The following is a 27,982-nucleotide window of genomic DNA, read 5'->3' as shown; positions in this document are numbered from 1 at the left end:
AAGTGTATTCCGCAGTGCTGACAATCTGAAAAAAATTAGCCTGTAGTTTAGTTTCCGAGCACAGCGCCAGGTAGCACTCGCAACCGGCCAACTTCCTATCGGCTTTCTGCCTCGCGCTGCTTCTTTTCCGCTAACGGTGCCTCAAAACGCAACATGGGTTTCCAGAATATTTGGTATTCTCACCCCCGCAAATACGGCCAAGGATCGAGATCTTGGTGAGTAATTAACCAGAAGTATTTTCCCGGTCCTGTTTACCAAAGATTCGGGTCCAGATACCTTCCACAACTCCACGCGGACTGCTCGGGTCTCGTTATTCCCACAGCGTGGTCAAACCTCTCGTCCACATGTCGTAAACGATGCAAATTCCGCTCAATTCAGGCCCGAGCTCAGCTCGCGACTTTTCAATGTTCAAAACACCCACAATTTTTGGGAGATCTGCTTACGATAACTCGACAATTTCAAAAAAACTTCGAACCGCTACGTAACGCGACGTTTTTTTTTTTACCAATCTTTCATAGGTTATGTTTATGACGTCATTTTCAGCACGCATTTTCCTCCCTCGATATTTTTCAGCAATATTTATCCCATCGCGATTTTTGCAATTTCATAGCTGTTAAGCCTGAAATCGCTTTGAACTCACGTTATTGATAAAAATTTCTCAGATGTATTCCAAGTTTTTCTAACCTAACATAATCTGAATGACGGTATGTCCTTCCTAAATTTTTATTTCTGTTTACTCAATCCGACGAATGAGGAAATTAATATTTTTCATTGTCTTTTAGCCGAGCGTGCGCCAACAAGCACGGTCTTATCCGAAAATACGGTCTGAACATTTGCCGTCAGTGCTTCAGGGAGTACGCTGCCGACATTGGCTTCAAGAAGGTAATTTTAATTAATACGAGAAACTTATCACAATTATATTACTGAGAAATTATTAGAAATGCAGCCGCAGAATGTTTTTAATTTCTTACTCGATGTTCCTTTGTGTACAACGCGTTAACAATATATCTGAGAATGGAAGCACGGCAATCGAAAGATGAAAAATTCTGAATTTCTAATCGCTCACTTGATTATGCGATTGCAAAATAGTTTTGGGCACTGTTGGATTCTCATAAAACTTTAATCTTATCTGATTGCCGTACATCCATTAATTTCAATAGTCTAACGTCTATTGAATTGTACTCGTTAAGTGTTCAGGTCGACAAGTAATCATGAGTCTGACACAATTTGCCAGTGCTATAATGATATGAAACATTATTATTATTATTATTATTGACTATTACTCGTGACAAAAATTGATTTGTTCACATCCAATGAGTTGAGTACTGGAACAACCAATAACGCATTATCAAAGCATCATTAATGACTTGAGCAACATGCGTACCAATATCGTTTCTACATGTAACTTTTTGGGGATCAAATTTAAAACTATTTTTTCTTCTGATATCTTTTGCAGCTGGACTGAAACTCCAAACCTCAAACGCTGGGCTGATTCGTATGATAAACAAGCTTTCATTTGAATATGAAGTATATAAACATAAGAAAGAAAATGAATTGATATTGAATAATTTTGTCCACGAGTATGTTAGTGATGTCGATTATTTAAATGTATGTTTCGCTTATGATGGGGAATCAGTAAAACAGCTTTAAAAAAAAAAAAACGCCAACTTTTCTTTCATTCTCATTTGTGCTAAATTAATATTCCTATCACCATTGCTTCAGAATGGCTGTGTAATTGAAAAATTAGACAGATCAACCGCTTTTTCCTTCACATCTTTCGGTCCACCGCAACTATTCAGCCCCTTGCAAACCTCTGAAACAAACAAAAAAAAAAAACATCGATTTTACCGCTTCTTTTTCAATTGACATGAAAACAATACATTGAGCGAAACAAGAAACTATTGAAAAATTTTGTAGTCACCTGCGTAGCCTGAGCAACCAATGCTAGTACAGATTTCCTAGGTGGTCTGCAAAATTTGCTCGGCCCCTCTTGGCAGCATAAATTCGGAAGACACTCTATCGTCCGATTACAAGGTTGTGGAAACAAGTCGAGTACTGGGGGGGGTGCCATTTGACACTGCATGTATTCCATCAGAGACATTATCGCTGGAATCGTGATATAATTCAACCATTATATCTGCAGTTTTAAAAAATTCCCTGAGACTGATGAATTTTAGATATTTATAAATGGCTCTAATTACTAGCGTCCGGGTTCGTATTTCGTTTCCATTTTTCTTTTTTCTTTTTTTTTTTTTTCCAACTTCCCTATTCCTTGAATTCAGGTCAAGATCAGCTTAGCCGTATAAACGCGTATTACATTCAGCCTGTGTGATGTACCCAATGGGTATTATACCTTTACACCCGTGTATTCGCGACGGTGTGCCTTTTACTTTTCACACGTGTGTGTGACAAGAGCTATTCGAATACATTCGCGGCGGGATTTATCCCAACATGCGAAGCTTAATGTAAAGAAAATGAAGCGAGAAAGGTAAAAAAGTTGTACTTTTGTTACCTTCTTTTCTTGCTTTCGTTTTTCTTCTTGTTGTAAAGAACTATAAGAGGTTCAAGAGAGCTGTCCAGAGATTAATCGATAGGACTAAATATTATTAACACTATACCTATCTATAAACATATATCGAGTATACGTACCTCTATTGATTAGAAAGTTTCCATATGAATAATAACTACATCGTCTTTAAACTCGTCCAGTCGCGAAATTACTCGGCTCTGGTATAATTTTGCAAATTAGTGACAGAATATAGATAGTATTAAATCGATCGTAGATTTTATTTATAGACCACACGCGATCGCGCAGCTGATTGTTTTCCACGCTTGCAAGTCTGCGCGTTAAATGGGTTTTTATTTTTCTAGAATAATCAATTTTGGACGATCCTGTGAATTAAAAATATCACAACTCTTGCGATTTTCACGGAATCGTCGTAAAATTTGGTATAATGTAAAGTCGAGTTGTAGCAGCTGATATCCTTGTAATATTATACAGAATTCACTGTGTGTAGATTTCTCGATTACAAAGAAAACGTGGGATAGACGATTGAAATAGGGTGTTTCGTTTGAAAGCAACATTTTTTTCTAGCTCCTGTATAAAAAATTTATTCTAAATATAGCCAGAACGAAATTCTTGTGGAAGGATATCTTTTAAGATTCAATTTTAAAAGGCCGAAATTCGAAATTCGAAATTTTCACATCCAAAATAACATGAAGAAAATGTGTTTTTCTTTGAATTGTTACGGACTTGATCATGGAAGCATTTTTCGGATAATTAAATTTTTAGATATTCGACGACTGAATTAAACGTCTATACCGGCCAAAGTGTTGACTTTAGAACATGAGAATGACGCTTTTGTAGAGAATTAGTAGTAATTAAAATGCTTCCGGGAATAACTCCTTATCATTAAATGCAGTTCAGCGGAAGAAATTTAAGAGTAACAATGGCATCTTCCCGATGTTATTCGATTAGAAAAACTTGGGATTGAGAGAGCGATCTTCCAAAATGGGATTTGAAAAATATATTTCTGCAAGGATTTAGTTTCTGCTACTTAGAACGACTTCGTACAGGTCACACCGAATCAACGTGATTTTGCTTCCTATCGAAAATGCAGTATATGTACTTGAAATTATACTTGCCAGCGTGAGCGCGCGGAAAAGGAAGCTGAGACCATACCGGGGCTGCGGTTCGACAGTAGAGTTTAAAGTCCTTGTCAGGGCAGCATATCCGTCCTTCTTCCTCGCACTCAATGTCAGCCTCGCACCTCTTCACAGGTAAAAGTTCGGGCACCGGTCCCTTAGGGCACATACGATTTACTCCCAGGACGGCTGAACAGTAAACAGAAAAACGAGAAACCGTTAGACGATGCCGATGTCGCCTCTAGCTCGAGCCGTCGGCCGCCCTTCCTTATTTTTTTTTTCCAGCTTCTCTCCTTGTTGTTTGTTCCCCTTCAAGTTTACCTATTCATTCACTGGCCCAGCCGAGGGAAGCAGACAAAGCATAGGTATAAGCAGCAATGACTCGGCGGAACGTAGGAAAGGTCGAAGTCAATGCATTTTTTGAGAAAATTACGGGAGCGTGTGTAGGAAAAATGATTTTTCGAGGTCGAATAGAGGCGACGATATACTGTTTTTTCGAGCTAAATCGTTATTTATGCAAAACGCGAAGCAAATAACAAAGCTAGAAGCATTTGCACAAATTTTGAAAAAAAGAAAGAAATCTATTTTCAAACTCATCGGAACCCTGTCTTCATAGTACTCGATTCCTACGTATCATAGGGCGTAGAATCAATCGCGAATGGGTGGAACTCGCTGAAACGAACGGTTAATAGAATAATGATTATTTCGAGGGAGAAGAGGGAAAGAGAGGCGTCGCGAGTAAATACCATATCCGTAGGAATCCGGCGAACTGTGCCGTCGTAAATATACCTATCATAGATGCACGCGAAATGTACGAAATGTTGAAAACCTGCTCGGGCGGCTAATCTTGCTTTAACTAGAGCAGCCTGAGCGCAAAGCCTGCCTGTTCGCTAAATACGTGCACATGTATGATATACGTTGGTGGCTCTATACTTTTGTCTGCATCGCGTGTCCTGTGTTCACCGGGTCGGGTAGCAACTAGCCTCGACGATCAAATAAGTTATTCACGCGACTTCGCGGAGTGCCTGCTGCAAGGATGGTTTTACACTCGTAAGGAATGAGACGCTCTTTAAATCTAAGCCGGGAGTTTCCCGTATCAATCGGCGCTGCTGCTCAACGTTGCGTGTGCTAAAAAATTTATCAAGCCTTACAGAAAAGGAGGAGAAAAAAAATTATGGGCAGGTAAAGGCGGTAACGGCGAAAGAAAAAAAATTTCCACCGGTCGTTCGAATAGTGTAAAAGTCACTCTAGATGTACTTTTTTTTTTAAATTTATTTGTTCATGTTAATTCCTCTCTTTTTCTTTCTGCTCACTCTGCTCAATCGTATTTTTTCTATTTATATAATTCTGTTGGATACGTTTAACCAATTTTTCATTCTCTCTATTTTTCTCATGAATTCTTTACACTGCAGCTCTTACGTTTTTTCGATGTAGAATTTCTGCTCGTACACTAAAGCGTGATGAAAACTTTTATTTGTCTGTATTCATACACGTTGTATGAAGTGGCAATTAACGAAACTGCGAACGCGACTTTTATTCAACATATATATTTCATGCTTTGGGCAGCAGTGCTTATAATGTAATAACCGAACGACGATGATCGCGACCTCGTGCAATGCCGCAGACGATCATTAGGTGTGTGCGCCTGCGTGTGTGTCGCGTACAATTAGACTCGTAACTATTGCACTTCGTACAGAGGTTGACGTACGTGTGTGTGTGTGTGTGTGTGCGTAGCAATTTTTTTCGATTCTATTTCCAATTTCATCGATCTTTTCTTTCCATTCTTACTGCACGGAATACATGGATTATGTACATGTAACGAATTATTTCGAAATAAGATACCGATAGAATAGAATTTTAGAGTGTATTATACGTATATTTATTCGTATACTATAATATACAGGTATAACTTACTTTCTATTATTGAGAGAATATCGCCTCGTTAAATCTCTAATTCCGCGGACGTGAATTTCTCGACGTTAAAATATATTGTATAGCAAGATTTTATTTCAGGCTGAATTGAAAAAAATTTTCACAAGCGATAATGAATGCAGTTCTTGTCGTATTTTAGTTCAGCTATATCGCAACTCTTTATTTAAATCTAACAGCAGAAATAAAAAAAAAATAAATAAATAACTTACTTTTGTGCAAACTACTCGTTTAATTTTTTTCTACTTTCCTCAATTTCGCGCAGATAATCCTATACCTACGGTTAATTTCCCCCCTCCAACTATTTTTGTCGCCTTGAATACCGGCCCTGCGATTTTACTGCACGATGCGGATATTATACAACCGAAGAAACTGTAGATAATATACATGTACCTGACCGCATCACGGCTGTGCAAGCGATAAACCTGCACAGTGTATCTAGCAGAAAAAAAAGTACACCGAGAGTTGTAACTCGATAGTATTTATAAATATATGTACCTATATCTGAGACGATGATAAACGTCATTGCAATTTTACTATTCCGCGAGGAAGAATCAACCTTACTGTTGGAATGAAAATTAGTTTGACACGTGCTAGTCTATAATTTTCAATGCGTACATATGATTAATTCTTATGTGGTTCTTGCGGTGAAAAAAAGATCCAGAAAAAAAACTCATGTGCACGCTTTCGAGTATATTATGTGTGTACTTGTTTTTTGTAAATAACAACACTTCGTTGAAGTTTATCGTTACGTGAGACGAAACGGTTGAAGAAAATTGACCGACAAGTCTTTACGAGATAAAATATTGCAAAGATATCCTCGGCGAATTTCTTTTATCTCTCTCTCTCTCTCTCTCCTCTCTTCTCTTTCATCGTTCGCATGATCAATTATTGTATCATACATTTAATATTTTTCTTGTTATACGTAATCTGCCGACCTCTCGAGTTCAGAACGCGCGCAAAGTCGGTAACATTCTGGATATTCAGCTGAATGAAGGTAGATTACGGACACGAAAACCGCTTTCTCCGTGTAACGTCGGGTTCGAAATCATCATCATCATCATCATCATCATCATCATCGTCGTCATCGTCGTCGTTGTCGTCGAATTTACTAACCGTAATTCAGTTATATTTAGCCATTCGACAGCTCTTAGAAAAAGATACATGCTTAGTTTACAAGTTGTCGAGTTATAATCTTGAAATGAATTTTGAATTTCCCTTTACACATGTTATACCTATGTACGTACATTGTTGACTTCGTATACAGACGCACACGCGTATTACACATACATATCATATCATAGATTTACAATTAGCCGCGAGCAAGTGAACGAACCAGTTCTCCTGAAGCCTTGAACGATACGAATTTGAAAGGCAATCGAATATCATCCATATCCGTGCAACTCGACGTAAAACGAAACACTCGCGACTTCGCGGTAATGAAACGACCGGCAAATTGACCATTGGCCCAATAATTTTAGCTCTATGGCATGCATTTGAAGGATCAAGAGAAAAGAAACTGCAATTGCCGAATGAAAAAAATTATGTAATAATGTATAAAATTATTTTTTATACATTACCATAGATGTAATGGTAATATTATATTGTTTTTATTATCGTTTATACACTGTGGTAGGGGAAAGGAATTGAATTTTCTTACTCTTTCCTCGATTTCGTAAACTGGTAAGATGATGTTGTTGGAGGAAAAAAAATGAATAAAATTAAAGAATAAACTGTAACGCGGTATAAATGATAGCCACAAAGAAAGTGTCTACAGTTGACTTTTTGCATCTAGGTTAATTACGTATTTTGTGAAGATTGTTTTATAAGCCCAAGAATCTTTTTGCCGATAATGAAAGTTTCCGCTCGGCTATACATAATAAGCAATACGTACATAGGTATTTGGTATGACATAGGAATTAAGGCGATGACGCGCCAATTCAACCGTTACGATACCTATCTTAATATATATAAATCTCGTGTCACGATGTTTGTCCTCAATGGACTCCTAATATATATATATATACCTATGATCGTTACGGGAAGAAAGGAAAAAGAAAAAATCTTATGGCATGAGCTATTCAAATAATTGAACATACGGAATATCGTAAAATTGATAAATGAAGGAAAGATAAGAATATTGAGGGGGGGGGAAGAAAAAAAAAAAAAACCGACGAATGACGAAGCTGAGAATTAATTCAAATCGAGTCTAATGAAACTCCAAAAGTCAATTTTTCGAGAGTCTAATTTTACTAGTACTTACAATTGACGAATCATTGCGTAATCATAGGTACACATGGGGCATTCCGTGTCAAGTCTACCTGTCGCCAATTAAATGAAGAATTATATACCTACCTGAGTTTATGGAGTATTCAATTACTTGTAAACCATTTTACAAAAACGTAGTCGTATCGAACTCTGCTGTATAATCTATAAATTGTGATTTTAAGTTCCGTAAACTCAGGTAGCTACATAATTTTTCAGAATGTCTACGATGTATTGTAGAAAAATTGATTTGCCGTACGGACGAAAGATATTCATCGTTTGATAGATCGAACGTCATGTTCGTATACGTAATTATACGTATACCTCTCGGTATTTTTTTTTTTTTTTTTTTTTTTATACCAAACAAATGAATAATTGATTTGATTTTCATAATTTCACTAGTAAAATCCGCGGACATTTAGTTCAGGTATGTACTCCCATATTTTTCGTTTCCTTGACATTCATTTGATCGTAACTTCCGAACCAAAGATCTCTCCACCTCCGGCAAGGTCTCAAAAGTTTCGTATTTTTACAAGTAATTGATGGTGAAAATTTGATAAAAATCGAAGGTTTGGCAACACCGTGAAAATCGTAAAAAAGAAAACAATTCATCCACTAGCCTAAAAAATCAGCAAAAAATATTTCCGCCCATTTCACGTCAAATAATTTTTTCTTACGACTGACGGATGTTTGTATATAAATCGGTGCGAATATAAGACAACTTCTTAACCAGTGGTCAAAAAAATCTAAAATAATTCAGGGGTTACTTGACAAAATACTACACTAAAATAAATCGGAGATGGTGAGGGTTGGCGGTAGGTCGAGGTGGCGTGGAATGCCCCATATATACCTACATGTATGTTAAAATATTTTTTACTTATGCAGTCAGTTAGTATAAACCGCTCGAATACAAATCTATATATTCTCTTGCACGATTATTGAAATTTTCTACTCATTCCCGAGATTCGACGCACGTGCAGACTTAATTATATTCCATTCACGTATCGATTTTATCCTCTCAAATTTTCGAATTTATTTTTACATTCATTTTAGTGTTGACTGAAACAGTTTGCGACGTAATATTCATAATTACGGTATCTGCATATTGCACTTTTGTGACTTTCCGAAATTAATTCAACTGTTATAAACAACAGAATATACACTGATTCTGAATAGCCAATCCTTGAAAGTCATCCTAAAATTGGACAATATGATTTTTTCATCGGACGTATCGTTACGTTAACTTTACTAACTTCAGCCGCATATGCTCCTTTTATATTTTCGTAGTTTCAGAGAAATATACTCTTCGTCACTCACTTCGTCATGACTCATTTCGCTGCACGCGACAATGAGCAGGAGGGCGCGACCTGATCGCTAGGGTGTTTTCGTTTATGTTCAGAAGCGATTCTTATACATTTTGACTGAAAGTTTTGATTTGCCGAGGCCGGCCCGCAAACGCGGAAAAAAAACAAAATCTTTATATTTCGGTTGCGTGAGAGTGCAGACGGAATACAACGTGTGTAGCATAGTTTTGCGTAGTATCACTCCGAAGCTACTTGTTTTGGATAAAAAAAATGATCATTTTCGGAATTTCATCTTACGCCCACTGCGTCAAAAAATATACTGTACCTTCTATGTGTACAATACACATCGCAAGTACACGAAGAAATATCCACCGAGTGAATAAACGAGATTTCTTTTCATTTTTACGTTCTGGAAAGGAGAAGAAAAAAAAAAAAAAAAACAACCGCGTTGCGGCATATCGTTGATCGGTTTAATTATTGTTCTCCGCTTACAGCATGTATTATACATGATATAGGTATAGGTAATCAAAGTACACGGCACTATCTGTGTACGCATGTATGTGAAAACGTGAATAACAATATTGTCACAAGTGCACACGCGCTTGTGTTGACCAAACCTGCGGCTGTTGGCTTACAATTTTGCTTGGCGTATAATGAGAGGTAAAAAATCGACGTTTAGTAGGTGTAAACGAATGAAATTGTGATTTTGTGTTTCGATCGTTTTACAGAAGTTGTGTAGTACAGAATTTCGCGTCGTCGAAAACTAATCACAACAGACTAAACCTAATCTACAAATTTTGTTTAAACGAAACGATACAGCAACAGCAACAGGTATTATATGATTTTAATCTACGTCATAACGTTTTCAAACTGTTATGTCGTGCTTAATTTACCCAGGTATGTGTACATACCATGTATGCGGATATCAAATTAATCGAGAATCTTTAGTCTTCAAAAAAAAAAAAATTCGATCGTAATTTTGTGCAAATATTATACAGTGAAGTTCTTGAATACTCGAAGAACGCGCTGGTCAATCAAGTCAGTCAGAAATTTATAGAAAAGGGAATTTTTTTTTTTTTTTAAACGGTAAATGGTTTTGCACGCAATCTTGACTTGATCATTTAGCCGTGACATTCTGATGAGAGGATGCGATATGTAAAAACGAAGTCGAAAAAAGTATTATATGATCGTAAGATGTGAATAGCGCAAGTGATTAGTGATATTTATGTCAGTATAGTAGCGATTATTATAGTTATGTAAGATATGTACGATGCTTCGTCGATTTAAAATATCAAACGTTGGCTGTTGTCTGAACGACGTTCGTTTCACGCACGCGCAAAGATGCGCGTGTAATAATGATAACAATTCAAACAAAGGAAAGAAGAAGATAAATGCAAAAATATCCCCAGAGAGATCTTTTTTCCGATATCGATTATTAAACAGTGCAGATTGCTGCAGTTTGCACCAGATGGCGCGATTAGAAAGTGACTTGTACACACGTATACTTATACCTACCACTGTCGTATGCATATAACAAATCACCTAAACGTTACCCCGTTAACGTTAAACATCCCGCATGAGTATGAAAATTCGTAAGTGCAACGTACGATTTACATGTAAATAATCTTTGTACATTACACGCCTATGTACCTGGATGCATACGCGTACGTATATTATTGTATTATACTAACTTGAAACAACCGCGACGAGTATAAATTTTGTCCCGCATAATTTACGTATATGTATACTGTAGGCGTGTTGCTTTTTTCTCACCGCACGAGAATACACGATATGAGTATCGTAATTCTTTCGGTAGAAAAGCAAACTTGTTGCCACCATCTTAACTCTCGTTGAACAGTGCGGTGTGACGTCACCGTGAAAAGTCGTTCGCCAATACGGATATAAAACGCTCTAGCGGGAATTTCAAACCTTCGATGCTCTCCCGACTATAATATACGATTATATGAATAAAATAAAGACAAAAATATGTTTCGCAGGTGTAATATATGCGTGTTTAATACCTGAAAATCTGTCTTCTACAAATTATATGTATTATCGATTGAATCCCACCTCTGCCGTTTTGAATACTGGAATACTAATGTATTGTATATATGATATTCTCTCAATCTCGATAATCGTAATTCAAATTTTATCCACGCGGTTACGTCGATATAGATATAACGGTTATTATCGCGTCGCGTTAATATTTCATCACGGGACTCTCTCGTCTCGAGAGGAATTGCGCAACTGATACACACGCAAACGCACACACGCGCACATCGCCCACCGCTAATCACTCGAAATTTATATGCATGTACAACTCACGTGCAGTAACTATACACGTTTGGATGTACGTACGTAACTATATAGGTATATATATATTCGGTTGTATCGCTGTTCTCTCAACTATAATAACTTTTACACATATACATATTGTCAATATGTAATAATTACATCTGTATCGGACAAGTTTCACACAGGCTTTTCTGAGCTACATTACAGACTACCGTATAATACGGTATACATATAGAACATGGAGAATCTAATAATAGAATTGTATATTGTTTACGTACTGCGATTAGACACAAATGTGCTTAATTTTTACCTGAATGTACACGGTCATCGTGTATACAGCAGGTCGAAATTCCACATTCGTTCATGTTTACTCTTGATTATTTATCGTTGAAGCGAAAGGACGAAGAAACTTGCACACGTATATATTCGAAATTTTTCCGTTCCTCCTAAATTATTATTAATGTTTTTTTTTAATTTTCACCGTGTACCTATTATCGTCCGTGGAAATGAAAAGGAGAAATCCAGAAATAAGGCAATGCATGATCTACTCGATACGGATCGAAGATTTAAGCCTTGTGCGGATGTAATATCATATGATGTATTACTACGTAGCTAAAGCTATGCAGCTTCGGATAAAGATGCATAGGTACGTATACCTATATCTATAAATTGTCTCACGGGATATAACAAACGTGGCAGGCCTTGAAAATGTCTCATTCTAATTCCTAAGAGTATAATAAGATGTAACCAACTATAGGTACAACTATACCAATACCCTATAACTTATCTACATCAATACAAACGTTTGCCGAAGAGAATTTCTTATACGTTAGTTTCTTCCGTATATCTATATATTTACATTATACTGACAATGAGCAAAGTTATTGACCCACCGACGGATTGCAACATATCATCTATGTATAGGTATACGTTAGTAGGTATAACGAAGTGTTCCGTGTACTAAGGTAGTTGCGTACCGGAAATAATCAAAACGAACAGTCGCGCTACAGATACTGTAAAACAATATAGAGGATCGATGGAAAGCTAAACTAATAGACGTACTTTTAGCGCTAAATTAGTGATTACCGAGTTTCTCAAATTGCAGGTAAAGCTCGATCTCTCTTCTATGCCGGTATTCCGTAAGAGTAGGTACATGTACACATGTATACCTAGGTAAAAATCTACAACCGACTACATCACGTGTAAGGTATAAGAATGATTAATTAAATATAAATGCCCAAATTGTTGCCATTAATGTTTCCGAAGTTGAATCGCTTACTGTTTGTTTGATAAAATTTTCAAGCATCGGTAATGCTTCGTCATTATTGAATAATGTTGCCTACGTGTGTGGATAATTGTCGCAGAGAGAGAGAGAGAGACAGAGAGATGAGCGAAAGATGGGAAGATGGGAAGATAGGAATAAATATATAGGTTAAGTCGCGTCGTTAGCTCGTCATCGCGCCGTGGCCGCTGCAGCACACGTGCGAGGGCCACACACACGGTAGCGATCAGATTCTAGAATCTTCCAACACTAATCGTAAATGCTGCACAAAAACGTGACCGAGCCTCGCGACAGCCTCTTAACGTGTAAATGCAGTAAGACGCAGAGATCTACGTGCCGAATGAAACGTACCTATGCACTCGCATCCTCCTCGCGTCTTTTCATTTTATTTACCGTTTTCTTTTTTCAAAGTTCGTTCCTCCTCTTTTCCTTACCGACGAATTTTTACTCTCATTTTCGCCTTTCTCTGCAGGCAGTTGCACACGAAATTGAGTAATGAAAAAAGCGAAACAATAATATGAAGGATACGTGAAAAGGAGAAGAAAAACAGTTCGTAAGAAACGTCGCCCCTCGTTTCCTCCGAGAAAAGAGAGGGGGGGAAAACAAGACAAGAAGGCAAGCTCACATCTCCATTGTCGCGCAGCGTTGTGCAGCCTATAATCCGAATACATGCATGCATGCCATAATGTTAGCCTGTATATCACGAATACACATATGCATACTACATGTGTGCCAGCGATGCGTATTCCTCTGACTATAGTCTAGTCGACGAGGGTTCTTGTATTTGGTTTGGAAGATTGCCACACGGCGTGTCGTGTGGATGTCTGCTTTTAGTTGGTATTCCTTTACGTTGCAGAGCTCTTCACGACTTTACAATCTCAAACCGAGCTCAGAGAGTGACAATACAATACGAATTAACTATAACAAAATAGCAATAAAATTTGAACGATCTAGCGAAAGGTGGAATAAAAATAAAAAAAAATAAAAAAAAATTCGTTTGAAACATTTTTTTGTTGGATTTCATATACAGATAGAACGTATGGTCAAATCATGATGACGCAGGAGGTTCAAAATTCTTGCCCCTATTTCGATTCGTTCAACTCGTGCCTATTAAATTACGCGTACTACACACGTTATTATACCTCAATAATTACACTGTGCAGCACAGAAGCTAAGAAGAGACTAGGTATATGTATACCTATAAAAAGTATCACAGTGCCGCCTCCAAGGCTTGTTATCGTTAGCTCTGTCTCTCTCTCTCTCTCTCTTTCTCTCAGTGGGTCAGTAGCGAACATTTAGTATAGATCTGCTACACCGCATTAAAGTGAAGTAAAGTAAACACACAGTGTGTAGCATGGAAGTAGTAGACGTATAACAGTTTGGCCTCGACGGTTTGAAATTCCCTCTCGTAACGAAACAACGGTGGGATGTGAATTATTTATTTATTGTTTTTCAAACGTAACGAAGCAAAATGTGTAAACTAGATGACACTTCCAATGTTCGTCGCGTCGATAGGAGAGAAAAGAAAGCCCGTGCTTGCACGTTCGGATTGATAAAACCGGATGGATGGATGTATAATATAAGTGCTGACTTTACGCGCAAACTGCGATGCGAAGCGTTGAATAATAAGGAAAAGAAGAGAAGAGAAAAAACATTGCGACGTAAATGTACAATGTTGTCATATCGCGTTGTATTATGTGTATACCTGTACATTTATCGTGCCGATTTTTATACGTTTTATTCTACATACCAAGCAGCAGAATTCTTATATACATATAATATATATAATATATATATGTATACATATACATATATATACATATATATGTATACATTATGATTTTCGTTTTCTCTTCCTTTCTTTTCCCTCTTTTAACTGACTTGAAACGGTGGTTTAGTGTGCCATAGACTGATAGATCATGAATTATTCCACGCAAGAAAATCATACACAGCGGCGATTTTCTATAACTGTAAAGACCAAGAGAGGCAGCACCAGTTTGCTAGAATTGATAGTGAAGGCATTTTTTCTCATAAAACGTCGTGCTGCAGGATTTTCAGCAGTGAACGAACCTTACCAACGCGCCCATAAGTCATGCTGCTTACAATAATAGCCGCTACCGTACAACTGCAACACGTAATCTCGAATGAAGTATAAAAAAAAAGACGAGGAAAATAATTAATAGAAAAAAACATTGTGTAAGAAAAAAAAACCAGCGATCAATGTGACGTCGGATTTCGTCGTCAAGACGATAAGGTGATAAATTTTCATCGACAGAATCGCTAACAAGACTTCAAGTCATTAGGTATAGGTATGTAGAGATTACGTGTGCAGATGTGAAATAATATTATGGCAGAGCGGCCAACGACGGGGAAACCGGGAATAGTCAGGGAATTATGATGGCCTACAAGAAATAACGTACTTTTTTTTCATAAATAATATTCAAACTTCAACCAGGCTTCGTAACTTTACATAAGCTCGCTCTCGGAAATGCTATTGTGGAATTTCTACGCGCACGTAGCTTTTAGTCGTAAAAGCCGCCCGGCATTACCTGAGTTTTGTGGAAAAAGGTCAGGAAAGTATGAATTTTTCTATTCGAAAAGTCTGGGAATTGTATTCGAACAAAATTATAGCCACCCATTTGCGCTACGTATGAAAGATCGATCGATTACCGATTCATTATTTTCTTACCACATATGCACACATAGTATGTAATTGCGTTATATGTGTACGTATGTATGAATATACAGAATGCAACGTGGCCAAATGGTGCTTGTCCTTTGTTTCTCGAGTATGAGGCAATCCAGAAACTATCAATATTACAGAATCAAGTCGGTGCACGCGATGGAAACTGTTCGTAACCGGTGAATTTACTGCATCGCCAGTCAAATGTACAAGTTTCCCAACTTCCATCGATTGTTATTTTAGATGTTAGAGACGGATGGCGATGGTAGGGGACAAGGGGAAGGAGGATGACGAACGAGGTTTTGGGTGAGAGGAGAATTGGAAAGAGAAAAGAATTGTCGAAACTGAACCTGTACAAAGGAAGAACATACTCGGGATAAAAGCTTTAAATGTTGATTCTTTTGTTCTACAGGTAGGGATCAAGGAAATTAGCAAACATTGCACACAGTGGACATAGTGTAAATAAATCTTTTGTTCTACAGAGAAACGCAATTGGGTTATATTCTAACCTCAAATACGGGATAACGAATACTTATTACATGAATTTCATTACGACGGGTATAAGTGTAGAAGAAGCGCGGCTGATGGAGTCTCCGCACTTTCGTTGCGCAACGTCGCCGCAACGAAGTCGTGGCAATCCGAACAGGTTCAAAGCCCATCGCTCGGATCCCTGCACGGAACTCCAACTCCGCGTGACACGTTTCCACCGTTTGCCAACCAACCCAAGTACCGGACTTTAAACGCGCTGGTTTCCCCTCGCGGTCTAGTTTACGTTTTACACTGTCGCTACGAAATTGAACGGCCGTAAAACCAGGCTTCGTTTTCACCCTCCGTAACGTTAGGTGCACAATGTGTGCCGTTATACACTGGCCGCACACGTCCCCTCAGCAGCATTACTTTGTCAATACGAACCTACCTCGGTGTTCGGGCTCCCTCGGCGGCGCTAGAACTCCTTTTCTGCACCGAAGTTTGCAGCAGCGTTGATCCGCACCGAGAAAGACGCATTCCGAGTCGGTTTCGCAAGGCACGCTGAATATTCTCGCCAAACCGAGAAGCTCGTTACCGGGACAAACGTACTCCGGAACCCTGTTCGACGATCCGGAGGATGCTGTTTTACCGATCGAGATCTTCAGCGGCCCTTCCGTCGTCCCTTTCGCCGCCGGGAGGACTGTAACATAAACCGGACAATATTATGCGCCACGCAAGTGTAGTATAGTATGTGAGTGAGGTTGAACGGTAATCGGGAGCCTGATAAACTCGCTAAACTGCGTACGAAGTTCAAGTTAATAACGTTACTATAGCGCAAAGAGATCTTTCAATTTTGGAAGGACTTCGAAGGAGTTGAGTTCTCAAAATACCGGCATGTCCTCGACCCTGCAGTTGCGACGTGACGATTTTCTTCTATAGATGCACCGTTACGATAGATAGGCTAAACTTGATCCTATTCCCATTATGTCACGAGCCCTGAACTCGCTGCTGCATATCGCGCGAGTGTGTATTCGTGTTACACAGATGCGAGAGCGAGCCGAACCGTTGTGGACGGACAGTAAATCCAGCAATTACGAAAACTGTTGCCAATGCTTTTTTCTCCGAGGAGGTGGAAACGTTGTTTACGACGCTCGGCAGCCACGTAGGCCACAAACGCGCAGTCCCTTAAGGTCTGGGCAGCGCGATTCCGATGCCCACGTGTCCAGCTTCTCCTCCGCTATATCTCGTTAAACTTTTCTAGCAAACCGAAATTCGATTGGTATTTAAGGACGAAGTCCTATTTCTACCTCAATCACAACAGATCGAAGTGGATGCGCGTGTAAACTTTGGCTTGTACGTATGTACAATAGTCACACGGTTCGTTTAGCACACCGCAGGTTTTTCTTCTTCTTCTTTTTTTTTTGTCATTTTTCATTGCGACCAATTGCGGTTATACTGCAAGGATAGAAAGCAAACGCCACAGATTGTTGTTGGCAATTCGAACGGATGGAATCAAAGATTGAAAACACGCAATACGACAAAGAGACGCAGGGCCTTCTTATCCACCGGTTGTGTTACAAGCCGTTGAGAATCGAGATGCGAGAGAGACGCACAATGTGAATCTATGTCACTATAGCTGTACAGTTTATGTATATGTATTATACGTATACGGTAAAATGAATACGACCAAAAGTTCTACGATCGCATTGTCGCGGCGTCGTCGTGCGACTTCGACACGCCACATTGTTGTCGAAATGTAAACATCTTATTATTATGTCACTACCGAACTTGCATAATATAATCACACCGCAAACCGAACGTGATGTGACTTGACGTGTACTCACATTATAAATATATCAAACACGTCTCTTGTTTCGTATACCTTTCCTGCGCGACTTTTTCTTTGTGTTATTTTTGCGATAAGGGTAACCTTTCGCGATAATTTAAGTATATTCTCGTTAGTTTGAGCATTGCAATCAGCAGGTATCATTAGTTTAATGAATAAAGATAAAAATAAAAAAATAACGCTCGGAAGGACAAATTTCAGGGTTGTCAAAGAAAACGACGTTTGCTTGAATTGAGAAAATACTTGTGCAACGCGGATGTTTGGCAAATTAAACAAATAAACCTTTTCTTGCGTGTATGCGAGATATTTGTTGGTAAATTTCTCTCGCCATTTGGTCTGCAGGAAGATTAGAAAGACGAGAAGAAGTGCGTAGTGCGTCTCTCCCGCATTGTTACATCTATATTTATAACACAACTGCCACGCTGCAGAGAGGAAGCAATATCGCTCGATAGATATAGACACCGCGTATAGTAATTGTGTATAATAATATACGAAATAAGCAGGAACGCACCGGACGATACAGACACTGAAGAACTATACGCAGTGGAAATTGTCAGATTTGATTCACACCGAGCGATTCGCTGTCTGACGGACGACGAATCATTAAGCGGAATTTGAAACGCAGCGTTTTAATTGGCTGCACGCCGCATTCAGCGTGCGTCGCGGCCTCGACTTTATACGTATTCGAACAAAACTGTGCCAAATATCGATACGATGCCCATCGTCAGGGTCGGCCACAGACTTATAGAAATAGACTGCGCGGTCTGTGCACCGAGATGAAACCGTAATAAGACATCGCAGAGAGAGAGAGAGAGAGAGAGAGAGAGAGAGAGAGAGAGAGAGAGAGAGAGAGAGAGAGAGAGAGAGAGAGAGAGAGAGACGGCATCAGCTGAAACTGGTTCTGTCACTCCGATCGGTGACTTGGCGAGGGAAACAGATAGACTTATACCTATGTTACAAGTTTACCTCCCCGCTCGTCTTATGCCTTCCCCGCCTCGCGGCTGCTTCCCACTTTTTCAATCGTGCAACAGAAAGGGCCGGGTCCAAGACCATCTCTGTCCTACGGTTTAGGCTTCACCGGTCCCGTAAGACCGCGTACAGTCTATCTCTATAAGTCTGTGGGGTCAACGCGGATAACAGGAGAAAGAAGGACAAAAAAAAAGACTTACGTCACGTACCTAGCTGCAAGTAAATACAGATGGAATTGGAAGTCGGCGCTGCCGTAAGATATAAATACTATCTCTGTTGCACATATCCCGGACGGCGTATATATAGATATAGATATACACATATAACGCGACGCTGCGTGGCAACCGATAAAAACGTTCGATTATATTCGGATTGCACGGAACGACGCGAGGAGGCGTTACGGAATTTTACACGATGCACGTTGTTACGAAACGAGTGCAACGTTATTTTTTTTTCTTCACTCCATCTCTCTCTCTCTTTCTCTGAAGTGTTAGAAAAATTGGAAAACAGGACCGCTTCGTCATACTCGTTAAAGACTTTTTTATTCTTCCGCCTCGTCGTTCAGCACGGTGTTTTCAACGATCCAGAGAAGGACAGAGTCGCACCGGCAACTGCAAAAGCTCGCGACTAAACTCGTCGGACAAAGTATATACCTCGACCACTTCCGTCCGTATGTGTACGTGCTCGCGAGTACTTTCAGCATACGTCGAGATTAAAGTTAGCGTTGTCCGCTCCGGCAGTTGACCGTGTCCACCCCCCCCCCCACCCCCCCTGCCCGCCTTTCTACTCCCCGCAAGCCAGACGATCGACTTGGGGCAGCAGCTCGTACGGCTCTCTTGTACCCTTCCTACAAGTCCCAACGAGCTACGAGCTCGACAAAAACTGTATTCATTGTCAGTTATACCTACACGCGTTTGCACAACATTGAATAACGTGATCTTGCGAATTTTCGTCGACGATTCTTTCCCGTTTCAATCGGACAAGACGCCGAGATGGTAACTTTTTAAAGGATCACGAACTACGCGAGAATGGAGACGAATTCGCTTGACTGCGCTTGACCTATATTCGCGGTAGTTATTAAGAAATCGAATCCAGTGCGGTTCGATTTTTCAAATGCCACAAGTACGAACCCTGGATCCCTTTTGAGATTCGACCATACGCCCGCGTAAAATACGCATGTATGTACACATTCGCACGTGCCGGTAACAAGCGAACCTGCAGCACACCCAGAGTAAACACAAAGCAGATATTTCGACCCGTGTACGTAAGCAGTAATGGCGCGCGCAAGTGTGCTCGAGTAACGCGTGTACTGATAAATGATACGGAAAATGATGTGATTGACAATATCGAGAGGATCGTGATCGGGAACGTTGCACGCACCTGTGTTTGCGTTTGTACGCTGCTGCAGGGAACGCGCGGAGCCGGCTAACGATATTAGGATTAATCGGAGCAGGCTCGAGCCGGCGGATTTTGAGCGACGGATCGGTCGTTTAGCGCAGGTTTCACCGATCTCTGCCTTTTTTCCCATGTTGTCTCCGGACCGGCGGCGGCACTTCGCGATTGTTGCGAACCAGAGCGAGGTGCGACTTGTACTACCGCCTTACACTTTACACCGAGATATAACAATCTCACCAAAGTTCAGCGGTGGCTCCTTTACTCCTTAGCCGGAGGAGAGATAGTGTAACGAAAAAACTTTCTCGTTTCTTCGAACGTTATATTATGTGTGTGTGTGTGTATATATATATATATATATATGTATGTATATATATGTATATATGTATGTATACACCTATATTTCACGGGAAACCGGATGACCGTGTTTATTAATGTATGTGGATAAATTTCCGATGAAAAGAGAAAGGATTCCACGTTGAGTGCGTATATACATACATATACGTATTATAATCGTTCAAGCGTACCGCGCCATTGAATAATTGCTCCTTACGTCATTTACCTCTGCAGCTGAAGCTGTATGCGCGCACTTGCGCGTATCCTGTCCCATCGACCTTTAAGGACTCGTCTCATCGTGCGGTATATTAGTTGAACATTTTACACGTTACGGAAGTAAAAAATCGCAATCAGAATGAGCAGTTTTACATCGATTAGGTAACATTGGTTTGTAATTATTTATGTGCAGCAAAGCCGAATTCAGGTGCAGCTAACAATGTACATACATATACAATACATATACCTATAATATACTATTAAAATTCAGGGAAAGTTACAATATTCGGATCTCGAATGCGGTTACCGCTGCTTGTATGTATACGTATACAATTTATAACACGTCTATGTAATCGTGTTACGAAATTCGTAAAATATTTATATTACTCTTTCTGAGGAGGCGTGAAGAGGGGAGGGAGAAGGTTTGAGCAGCCGATGCGCGCGGATTATTTCAAGAGTATAAAAGAAGCAAGAAATAAGAAAAAAAAAAATAGAAAGAAAACACGGCATAGTCGGGAGTTTAAACGTGGGGATGGATGGTGGTACGTTGGTAGGTATAAGCGGGCTCGGCGACATTTTAGTCAGTCAGCGTGTTTACTTTGCAGCGCAGGAGGCACGTTGTACATACATATGGGCAGATCCATTACTTTTCGACGAAAGTGTGCGCACTTGGGTCAGCGATTTTGATGCTGACTTTTTCTTCGAAAGTAGGGTAGAAAAGGAGACGATCCTGAAAATTTTAGCCCGATACGATCAGATTTGGCCGCTGGAGGGATTTTTGAAATTTAAAAAAAGTCGATTTTTTAGGCATTTTTAAAAATTTGTATCTCAGCTTCTAATTAAATTGTTAGAGAATCGTTCGAAACGGCATTCTTCTCTGTTGACCCTCTATTTTCGAGAAAATATAGATTTTTAGTTCAAACTCAAATCCGGCTCGGCGGGGAGCGTCATTTGATTAGTTGCTTCTATTTCTTTAACATATAGCCACAAAAAGCCAATCGATTTTGGAAAAATCGCTATTTTCAGATAGCTGTAACTTTTTTCTTTGAGCTTTGATTCGCCGCAAATTTTCAGGAAAGTTGGTCTATGATGTCCCCAACAAGCCCTGAAAATTTCAACCTTAGAATCGAGCCAGGATAAGAGCTAGGAATTTTCAAAGTACCCGAAAATTGGATTGAAACCGATGAGCATTTTATTCACAATTTCAACTTTGTCCATCTACCTTATGCTTTTTATTTTACTTGAAATATACTTGTACATTCCGAATGGAGTTGTTACTTGTTTTTCAGGCGTCCTATTTGATGAAAGTGAATAAAACGCTTATCGGTTTCAATGCAATTATCGGGTACCTTGAAAATTCCTAGCTCTTATGCCCATACGTATATCAATACGACCGTGTATGCAGGCGTGTTATACCTAATGTAAGTATGATACATAGCCGTGCGAGCATGTAGTTACATGCACGTACGTGTGCATACGCGGGCATGCGATGTTGCATTAATATAACGTCGCGGGGTAGGAAAGCAAAGATTCGAGATGGGTGAAGGAGATACTATACATATGCGTAACGTAACAGGTTATCGATATACATGTAATGTATTTAAAAGTACACGGCAGCACTCCCACGAGTTGTAAAAACTGCAATTGTTGTATGCAATAAGTTCGTTTCGTTAGTTTTAGTGGGTTGTTGAAACACTTTTGTGTACGAAGAAATCCGGAAGCTCGAAAAAAGTTGTTGGGTAGTCGTTACGGGCACGTGTCTGCAATAACATGCGCAGGTCTACCACCGGCGTGCGAAACTCACTGGTACAGTGTTTAATGTTTGCAGAAGTGACCTACGATCTCGCTATCGAGTTGCGTCGCACGCTACGTTTATTTATAAGCTTTGTCACCCCCTTCGATAGTTTGTTAAACAACATTCTACCCGGACCCATTATATTCCCATATGCACATCGAACCCGAACCCATTGGCGTGTCATAGATCGATCGAGTTATACCTACTTCGTAGTTTCTCTGGTTGCACGGTTGGCGGAAAAATTATTAACCATTTGACCAAGTTCATGTCTACAGGGAAAACCGAATAACGATCGGGCTAAACCTGAGTTCCGAGTGAGTTCCGATTCGGGGGGCACAGCTCACTATGATTGGTGATTATTAATTTTTACTCGGCAACGCCGAAACTCCCGACTCTCTGTACTGTTACTATGCGGTCATATCGACGATACGTTGAAGGTATGCCTATAGGTAGGTAGGCGTACAGTCGGGACGAGAGAGCGAGGAGATGCCTACAGCTGTGCCGTTACCAAGCCCGCGACGACCCGCGAAGGGTCTTGGTGTATGGGTGACGGAACGGACGGAGAGGTCCGGGTGCAAGTTTCCCGTGTAAGGTTTTATCATTTGTACGAATCGCCGACACGGACGAACGGCCCTTGGTGCAATTGCGCCGCGAGTAAATGACCTTGAATCGAGAGTATGGGAATCGAGAAACGGCGTTGCGCTGTCCGAGGAGGGGGGAAGGGGGGGGGGGAGACTCGGGTGATTGTGCGAGACCTGAGCGTGGGATAAGAAAAAAAAAAGAAATCATGATCCAATGGGACGGGCAAGGAAGAATTATCGATGATTTCGGAACGCGGTTAGCGCCGAGGAGGCTCCGGTCGCTAGGTCGATATGCGAGAACCGCGGCTCTTCGCTTTGGTTATCCAGAATTGGAGAGAATTCGCGGTGGCGCCGAGCGATGATAGGGGTGCCGGGGGTGCGGCAAGCTTTGGGGGGGGGGGGGGGGCGCCACTTGATAGCGGAAAACGGCGAAAGCTCGGAGAATCCCCCCACCGCGCGAGCTGAAGCACGCTGCGTCCTCCTATCGCACGATTGAATTAAAAATGGCGATTCAGTCGCTGTTTATAGTGGGAGCGTACAAGTCGTGTTCCAATCGGTGGAGAGGTTAGTTACCTAGTGGGTATAAAGGGTGCTTTTTGAGAGGGGGTGATGAGTGCGCGTGCCGTTACGAACAGACAGATACTGCACAACATAACTAACATGGACGACAGTCAGCCGTTATCAACAACCGCGGACAAATCGCTGGGTGACGGTGACGGTGGTGTCGGCGCAGCGGCCGACGGTGGCATACGTGACGTAAATGGCGTTGTTAAATCGGCCCCTCGGCTCGACCCGACTCCGCTCAACGAACTGGCCGGTGGCCGGGGCTCGCCATCTCGCGGCGAGAACGTCAACAAGAAGCCGCGGAAGACGGGGGGGAAATTTGAAAGCGGAAGCGGCAGCGGTGAGCAGGACGCGATCGATAACGCGGCGGCGAAGAAGCGAAAAACTCGACGGGGCAAACCGAAGCACAGGAAGCTGAAGCCGTACTTGAAGCAACAGCTATCCTACGGTCAGAGGGTCAGGCTACGCGGTATCGGCTCGCGGGTCGCGAAGACCGGTCGGCAGCCGACCGCCCCGTACAACACGACCCAGTTCCTCATGGAGGACCACAGCGACCTTCCCGACCTCGAGCAGAAGCTGGCGGCTGGTGCCGGCGGCGAGGCGGTCACCGTATTTCAGAAACCCTCCGCGCCGCCGCGGACGCGGGATTCGAGTTTCAGCATAGATTCGGACGAGGATTACTTCTACTCGTCGCCCGAGGACGAGGAAGAATTCCTCACAAAGGAGTTCTCGACCGCGTACGAGGACCTGCACGCTGAGCGACTCGGCGGTCTGACGAAGACCGAGCTCATACAGGAATACATTCAGCTCGAGAGCAAGGTTGAACTTCTCACGAAACGGTTGCGGGGCAAGAATTTCTGCCAGATGGAAGAGCTCGAGGTATCGGATACTAACGGCAAGTACCCCCAGGGTGCCGAGCTTGAGATCGCAAGAAAGCTCAAGCACTGCCAGCAACGGATCGACGATCTTATACAGCAGAACGAGCAGCTCAGGCGGGAGAACGACGCCCTGAAGGGACAGCGGCGTGGCAGTGTCGCTTCCACGATTGACAGCGAGAGCGACAGCGACAGCGATACCAGCACCAATTCGAGCTCGTGCAGCTGCGCCGGCGACAGTCCGGTACCGTCGGCAAACTCGGTCGGCAACTCGCAGACGGCCGCGGCGGCTGTGATCGGCAGGAAGGAACAGCGGAGGCAAACGAACGGCTACGGCTCGTCGACGGTGCCTGCTGATTCCTCCTCGTGCGTGTGTTTGACCGATAGCGACAGCGAGCTCAGCAGCAGTAACGGACCCGAGAACGACGGCTCAAGACTTACGGAAGCTACTCCCGGCGACCGCTCTGCTACTCCCCCGTTATCCGGAAATATCATATCTAACGGCAATGCCACGTCTCAGGAAGTAAATGGTCTGCCCACATAGACTTGGGAATCACCCGTACATTATACGTTATCCCGAATCTACCGCCCGCTAATCGCTCCGCGTACTATTTTTCTGTTCCTTTTCCTCCCCGCCCTTCCTCATCCCGTGTCTCATTTCTTGTTTTTACCAAAAACCTCCTCGTCTAAGACTGTTTTGTACATAAGAATATGTTATATATGTGCATAATGATAATAACGATGATGATGATGATGATGATGATGATGATGATGATGATGATGATGATGATGATGATGATAATAATGATAATAATAATAATATAAATAACATACATATTATTATGCAGAGGTTTAGCAGGCTCTTGTTAGGTTTATACAGTATAGTATATTATGTTACATTATGCTGGCATGTATTGCTGGGCATGATTCGCAGCTAGGTGTGTCGTTTAAAAAGGAACAAGAAAAATTAAACATGTTGTGGTTTTATTCAATTTCATTTCGTTTCATTTTTGTTTCATTTAGTCGGTGAATTTTGATTTATACGTTGTGTGTGTGTGTGTGTGTGTGTATATATATATATATATATATATATGTATAAAATTCTCTTTAAACGACGGACTTTGTAATGAGTTTGCTGCATACATAATATGGTATAGTATGGTATATAATTTATCCATCATCACTGTCGTACTCATTTTCAAGGATATATAATGATTAACAACGGAGTAGCAAGAAGTATATTGATAGTCGGAAGAAAATTTCCTTCGTACTGTGCACTGTGATAATTCAAAATAAGAAGAGGAACGAAACATCCACCCACACACACACACGCATAATAAGTGGCATGTCGAGGATCGCCTTGATATGTAGCGTCACAATAAGATAATCCAAATTACGTTCCGAATCGCTATACTTGTATACCATCAAAAATGACATCACGTGGCTACCGGCCGACGAACTTGACTTATTTCGGTTGAGGAATAAATTATTTATAACATATATTTATTCTGTATTTATAATCACACAATGTATAGTATATACACGCAAAAGTAACCGCGATTCAGCATTATAAACTAATTTATGCAAGAATTATCTCAGTTCATGGCGTTTACCTGATTCATTCAGCTACACCGCATTCTATCCGATCAACAAACCAAATTTTCAACATCCGCTGTTTCAGTAGCTTCATGGTAGAAAACAACTCTATATACTTAAACTTATTGAAAATTGTGACGGCCGTGAGTTGCGAAGGAAATTTTCAAGTCTCGTTTTGTAACGATCGCGCGAATGTTTGTTCGTCATTAAATCGTGCGCTGAAGTCGAATTTCTATGTATTTGACGTACCTTGTGCCCGTTTATTCGCTTGAATTCTAGAACTAATATTGAACAGTTTTTGTTTTTCAATTGGTAAAAACGTTTTTGCGAGAGCTGAGTTCAAATTCTTATAAAATAACTACTTAAAAAAAAGATTATGCGTTTATTATTTATTACGTGCGAATGATGCGGAAGTGTTCTAATAAAAAGAATTAAAACAAAACAAATGAAAGAAATAACTATAATTTACAGTACACGCATGGATATTCGTGTAGAAGGAAATGCAAAAATTAGGTTTTTCCTTTTTAATCGGAATTTTGGCAATCAATACACATGCTAGCATCTCATTTATTTAATGTGCGCTTGATTATTCAGGGTATCATATTACATGATATCCAGAATTCAAAATATTCATATTGATAGTTATAATAATAATGATAATCATCTATCAATAATAATAGCTATGGGCCGCGTGAAAAATTAGAAACACGCGCCTGACAACCGTACTTCTCAATTCCTCGCGGAAATCGATTTGAAATTAATTAAGCCGCTGTTAGTTACGGAATGGACGGTCTATGACTGTACATAACTAATCAAAATACCAATGGACACAACAGACCATCAACTAAAGAAAACTTTTTAAACAAATTTCATAACCAATCGATCGCTTAAAAATTCTCACTATTCTTAGCTGTGAGTGAATGATTGTATTAAGTATATGCTTAATAAAAATATTGTGATGAAAAGACACACCCGTTATAAATTATTGACGGGTGATTGTATAATTGTATAGACGATAGATTAAGCCTAGAATTAGTTAATGGTCTGAAGAAGATAAAGTGACGAGTGACGGTATTTATTTGTTGGTAAATTAGAATGCTATATATATATACATATATTAGACCTGTCCTTAAGAAGGGTGAAATCGAATTTTTCATGGTCTTACCCCCCCCCCCCCCAAATTGGTTCGAAATAATTTAAAAAAAAATATCCGAATTTTTAAAAAATTTTCCTTCCATATTTACCCACGCCTAGGAAGCCTTACTTTTTCCCATAAGAAAAGCATTGGTTTTACGGGATTTTTAATCGTTTTTTTACCGCTGCCGTAATTATCAGCTAAAAAATCGCAGATTCTCAGAAAATGTTGACAGTTATGTTACCTTTTTGTCCAATTCTTTGGAATTCGATACAAGCATTTTCGGGCTGGCGCAGATACCACGTTGCCCTGCACCCCTCCCCTCCACCTCCACCTCCGACCCAAAGGGGATGAAAAAAAAAAAGGCATTTTTGGGCTAGACCGATCACATCTTTATTCTCTAAAAACGCGGAAAAGAGTCGATCGATCTAGCCCAAATTCCGAGCCCATTTTCTGAGAATCTGCGATTTTTTAGCTGATAATTACGGCAGCGGTAAAAAAACGATTAGAAATCCCGAAAAACCAATGCTTTTCTTATGGGAAAAAGTAAGACTTCCTAGGCGTGGGTAAATATGGAGGGAAATTTTTTTAAAAATTCGGACATTGTTTTTAATTATTTCGAACCAATTTGGGGGGTAAGACCATTGAAATTCGATTTTGCCCTTCTCAAGGACAGCTCATACCTATACATAGATACATATTTTTTCTTCCCCTTCTTTTCATTTTTCAACCGAATACTATTACTGCTGCTATTCTTAGTTATTATTAATTGATAATGTTCTACTTAGCTTTACTATCATTATGAT

General features: G+C 40.5%; 3 protein-coding genes across 5 annotated transcripts; 2 read left to right on the top strand and 1 right to left on the bottom strand.

Moving 5' to 3' along the window:
• The first annotated feature begins 57 nt into the window (after positions 1-57).
• LOC124305459 (40S ribosomal protein S29) lies at positions 58-1,540 on the top strand. Its single transcript, XM_046764936.1, has 3 exons — positions 58-215; positions 783-882; positions 1,457-1,540. Exons 1-3 carry the CDS (start codon positions 154-156, stop codon positions 1,463-1,465), a joined length of 171 nt encoding a protein of 56 aa, XP_046620892.1. The 5' UTR covers positions 58-153; the 3' UTR covers positions 1,466-1,540.
• Positions 942-22,707, bottom strand: LOC124305455 (uncharacterized). 3 transcript variants are annotated; one of them, XM_046764928.1, is made up of 5 exons: positions 22,632-22,707; positions 16,320-16,571; positions 3,646-3,834; positions 1,922-2,106; positions 942-1,813 (listed from the first exon to the last, which is right to left on the bottom strand). In XM_046764928.1, the coding sequence occupies exons 1-5, from the start codon at positions 22,690-22,692 to the stop codon at positions 1,796-1,798; spliced, it is 705 nt and encodes a 234-aa protein (XP_046620884.1). In that variant the 5' UTR covers positions 22,693-22,707; the 3' UTR covers positions 942-1,795. The 3 variants fall into 3 exon arrangements, with proteins under 3 accessions (XP_046620884.1, XP_046620883.1, XP_046620885.1); XM_046764927.1 differs by lacking the exon at positions 22,632-22,707 and adding an exon at positions 20,067-20,280; XM_046764929.1 differs by lacking the exons at positions 942-1,813; positions 1,922-2,106; positions 3,646-3,834; positions 22,632-22,707 and adding exons at positions 15,881-16,189; positions 20,067-20,291 and having other exon boundaries at positions 16,316-16,571.
• Positions 22,708-23,493: 786 nt separating this feature from the next.
• On the top strand, positions 23,494-27,528 carry LOC124305454 (protein HEXIM1-like). Its single transcript, XM_046764926.1, has one exon. It carries the CDS (start codon positions 23,616-23,618, stop codon positions 24,987-24,989), a length of 1,374 nt encoding a protein of 457 aa, XP_046620882.1. The 5' UTR covers positions 23,494-23,615; the 3' UTR covers positions 24,990-27,528.
• The last annotated feature ends 454 nt before the right edge of the window (positions 27,529-27,982 follow it).

This window comes from Neodiprion virginianus, chromosome 5 (assembly GCF_021901495.1).
Source record: "Neodiprion virginianus isolate iyNeoVirg1 chromosome 5, iyNeoVirg1.1, whole genome shotgun sequence".
Lineage (NCBI taxonomy): Eukaryota > Metazoa > Arthropoda > Insecta > Hymenoptera > Diprionidae > Neodiprion > Neodiprion virginianus.
The sequence above is the reverse complement of the archived record's forward strand: the minus strand, read 5'-3'. Positions and strand labels throughout refer to the sequence as shown.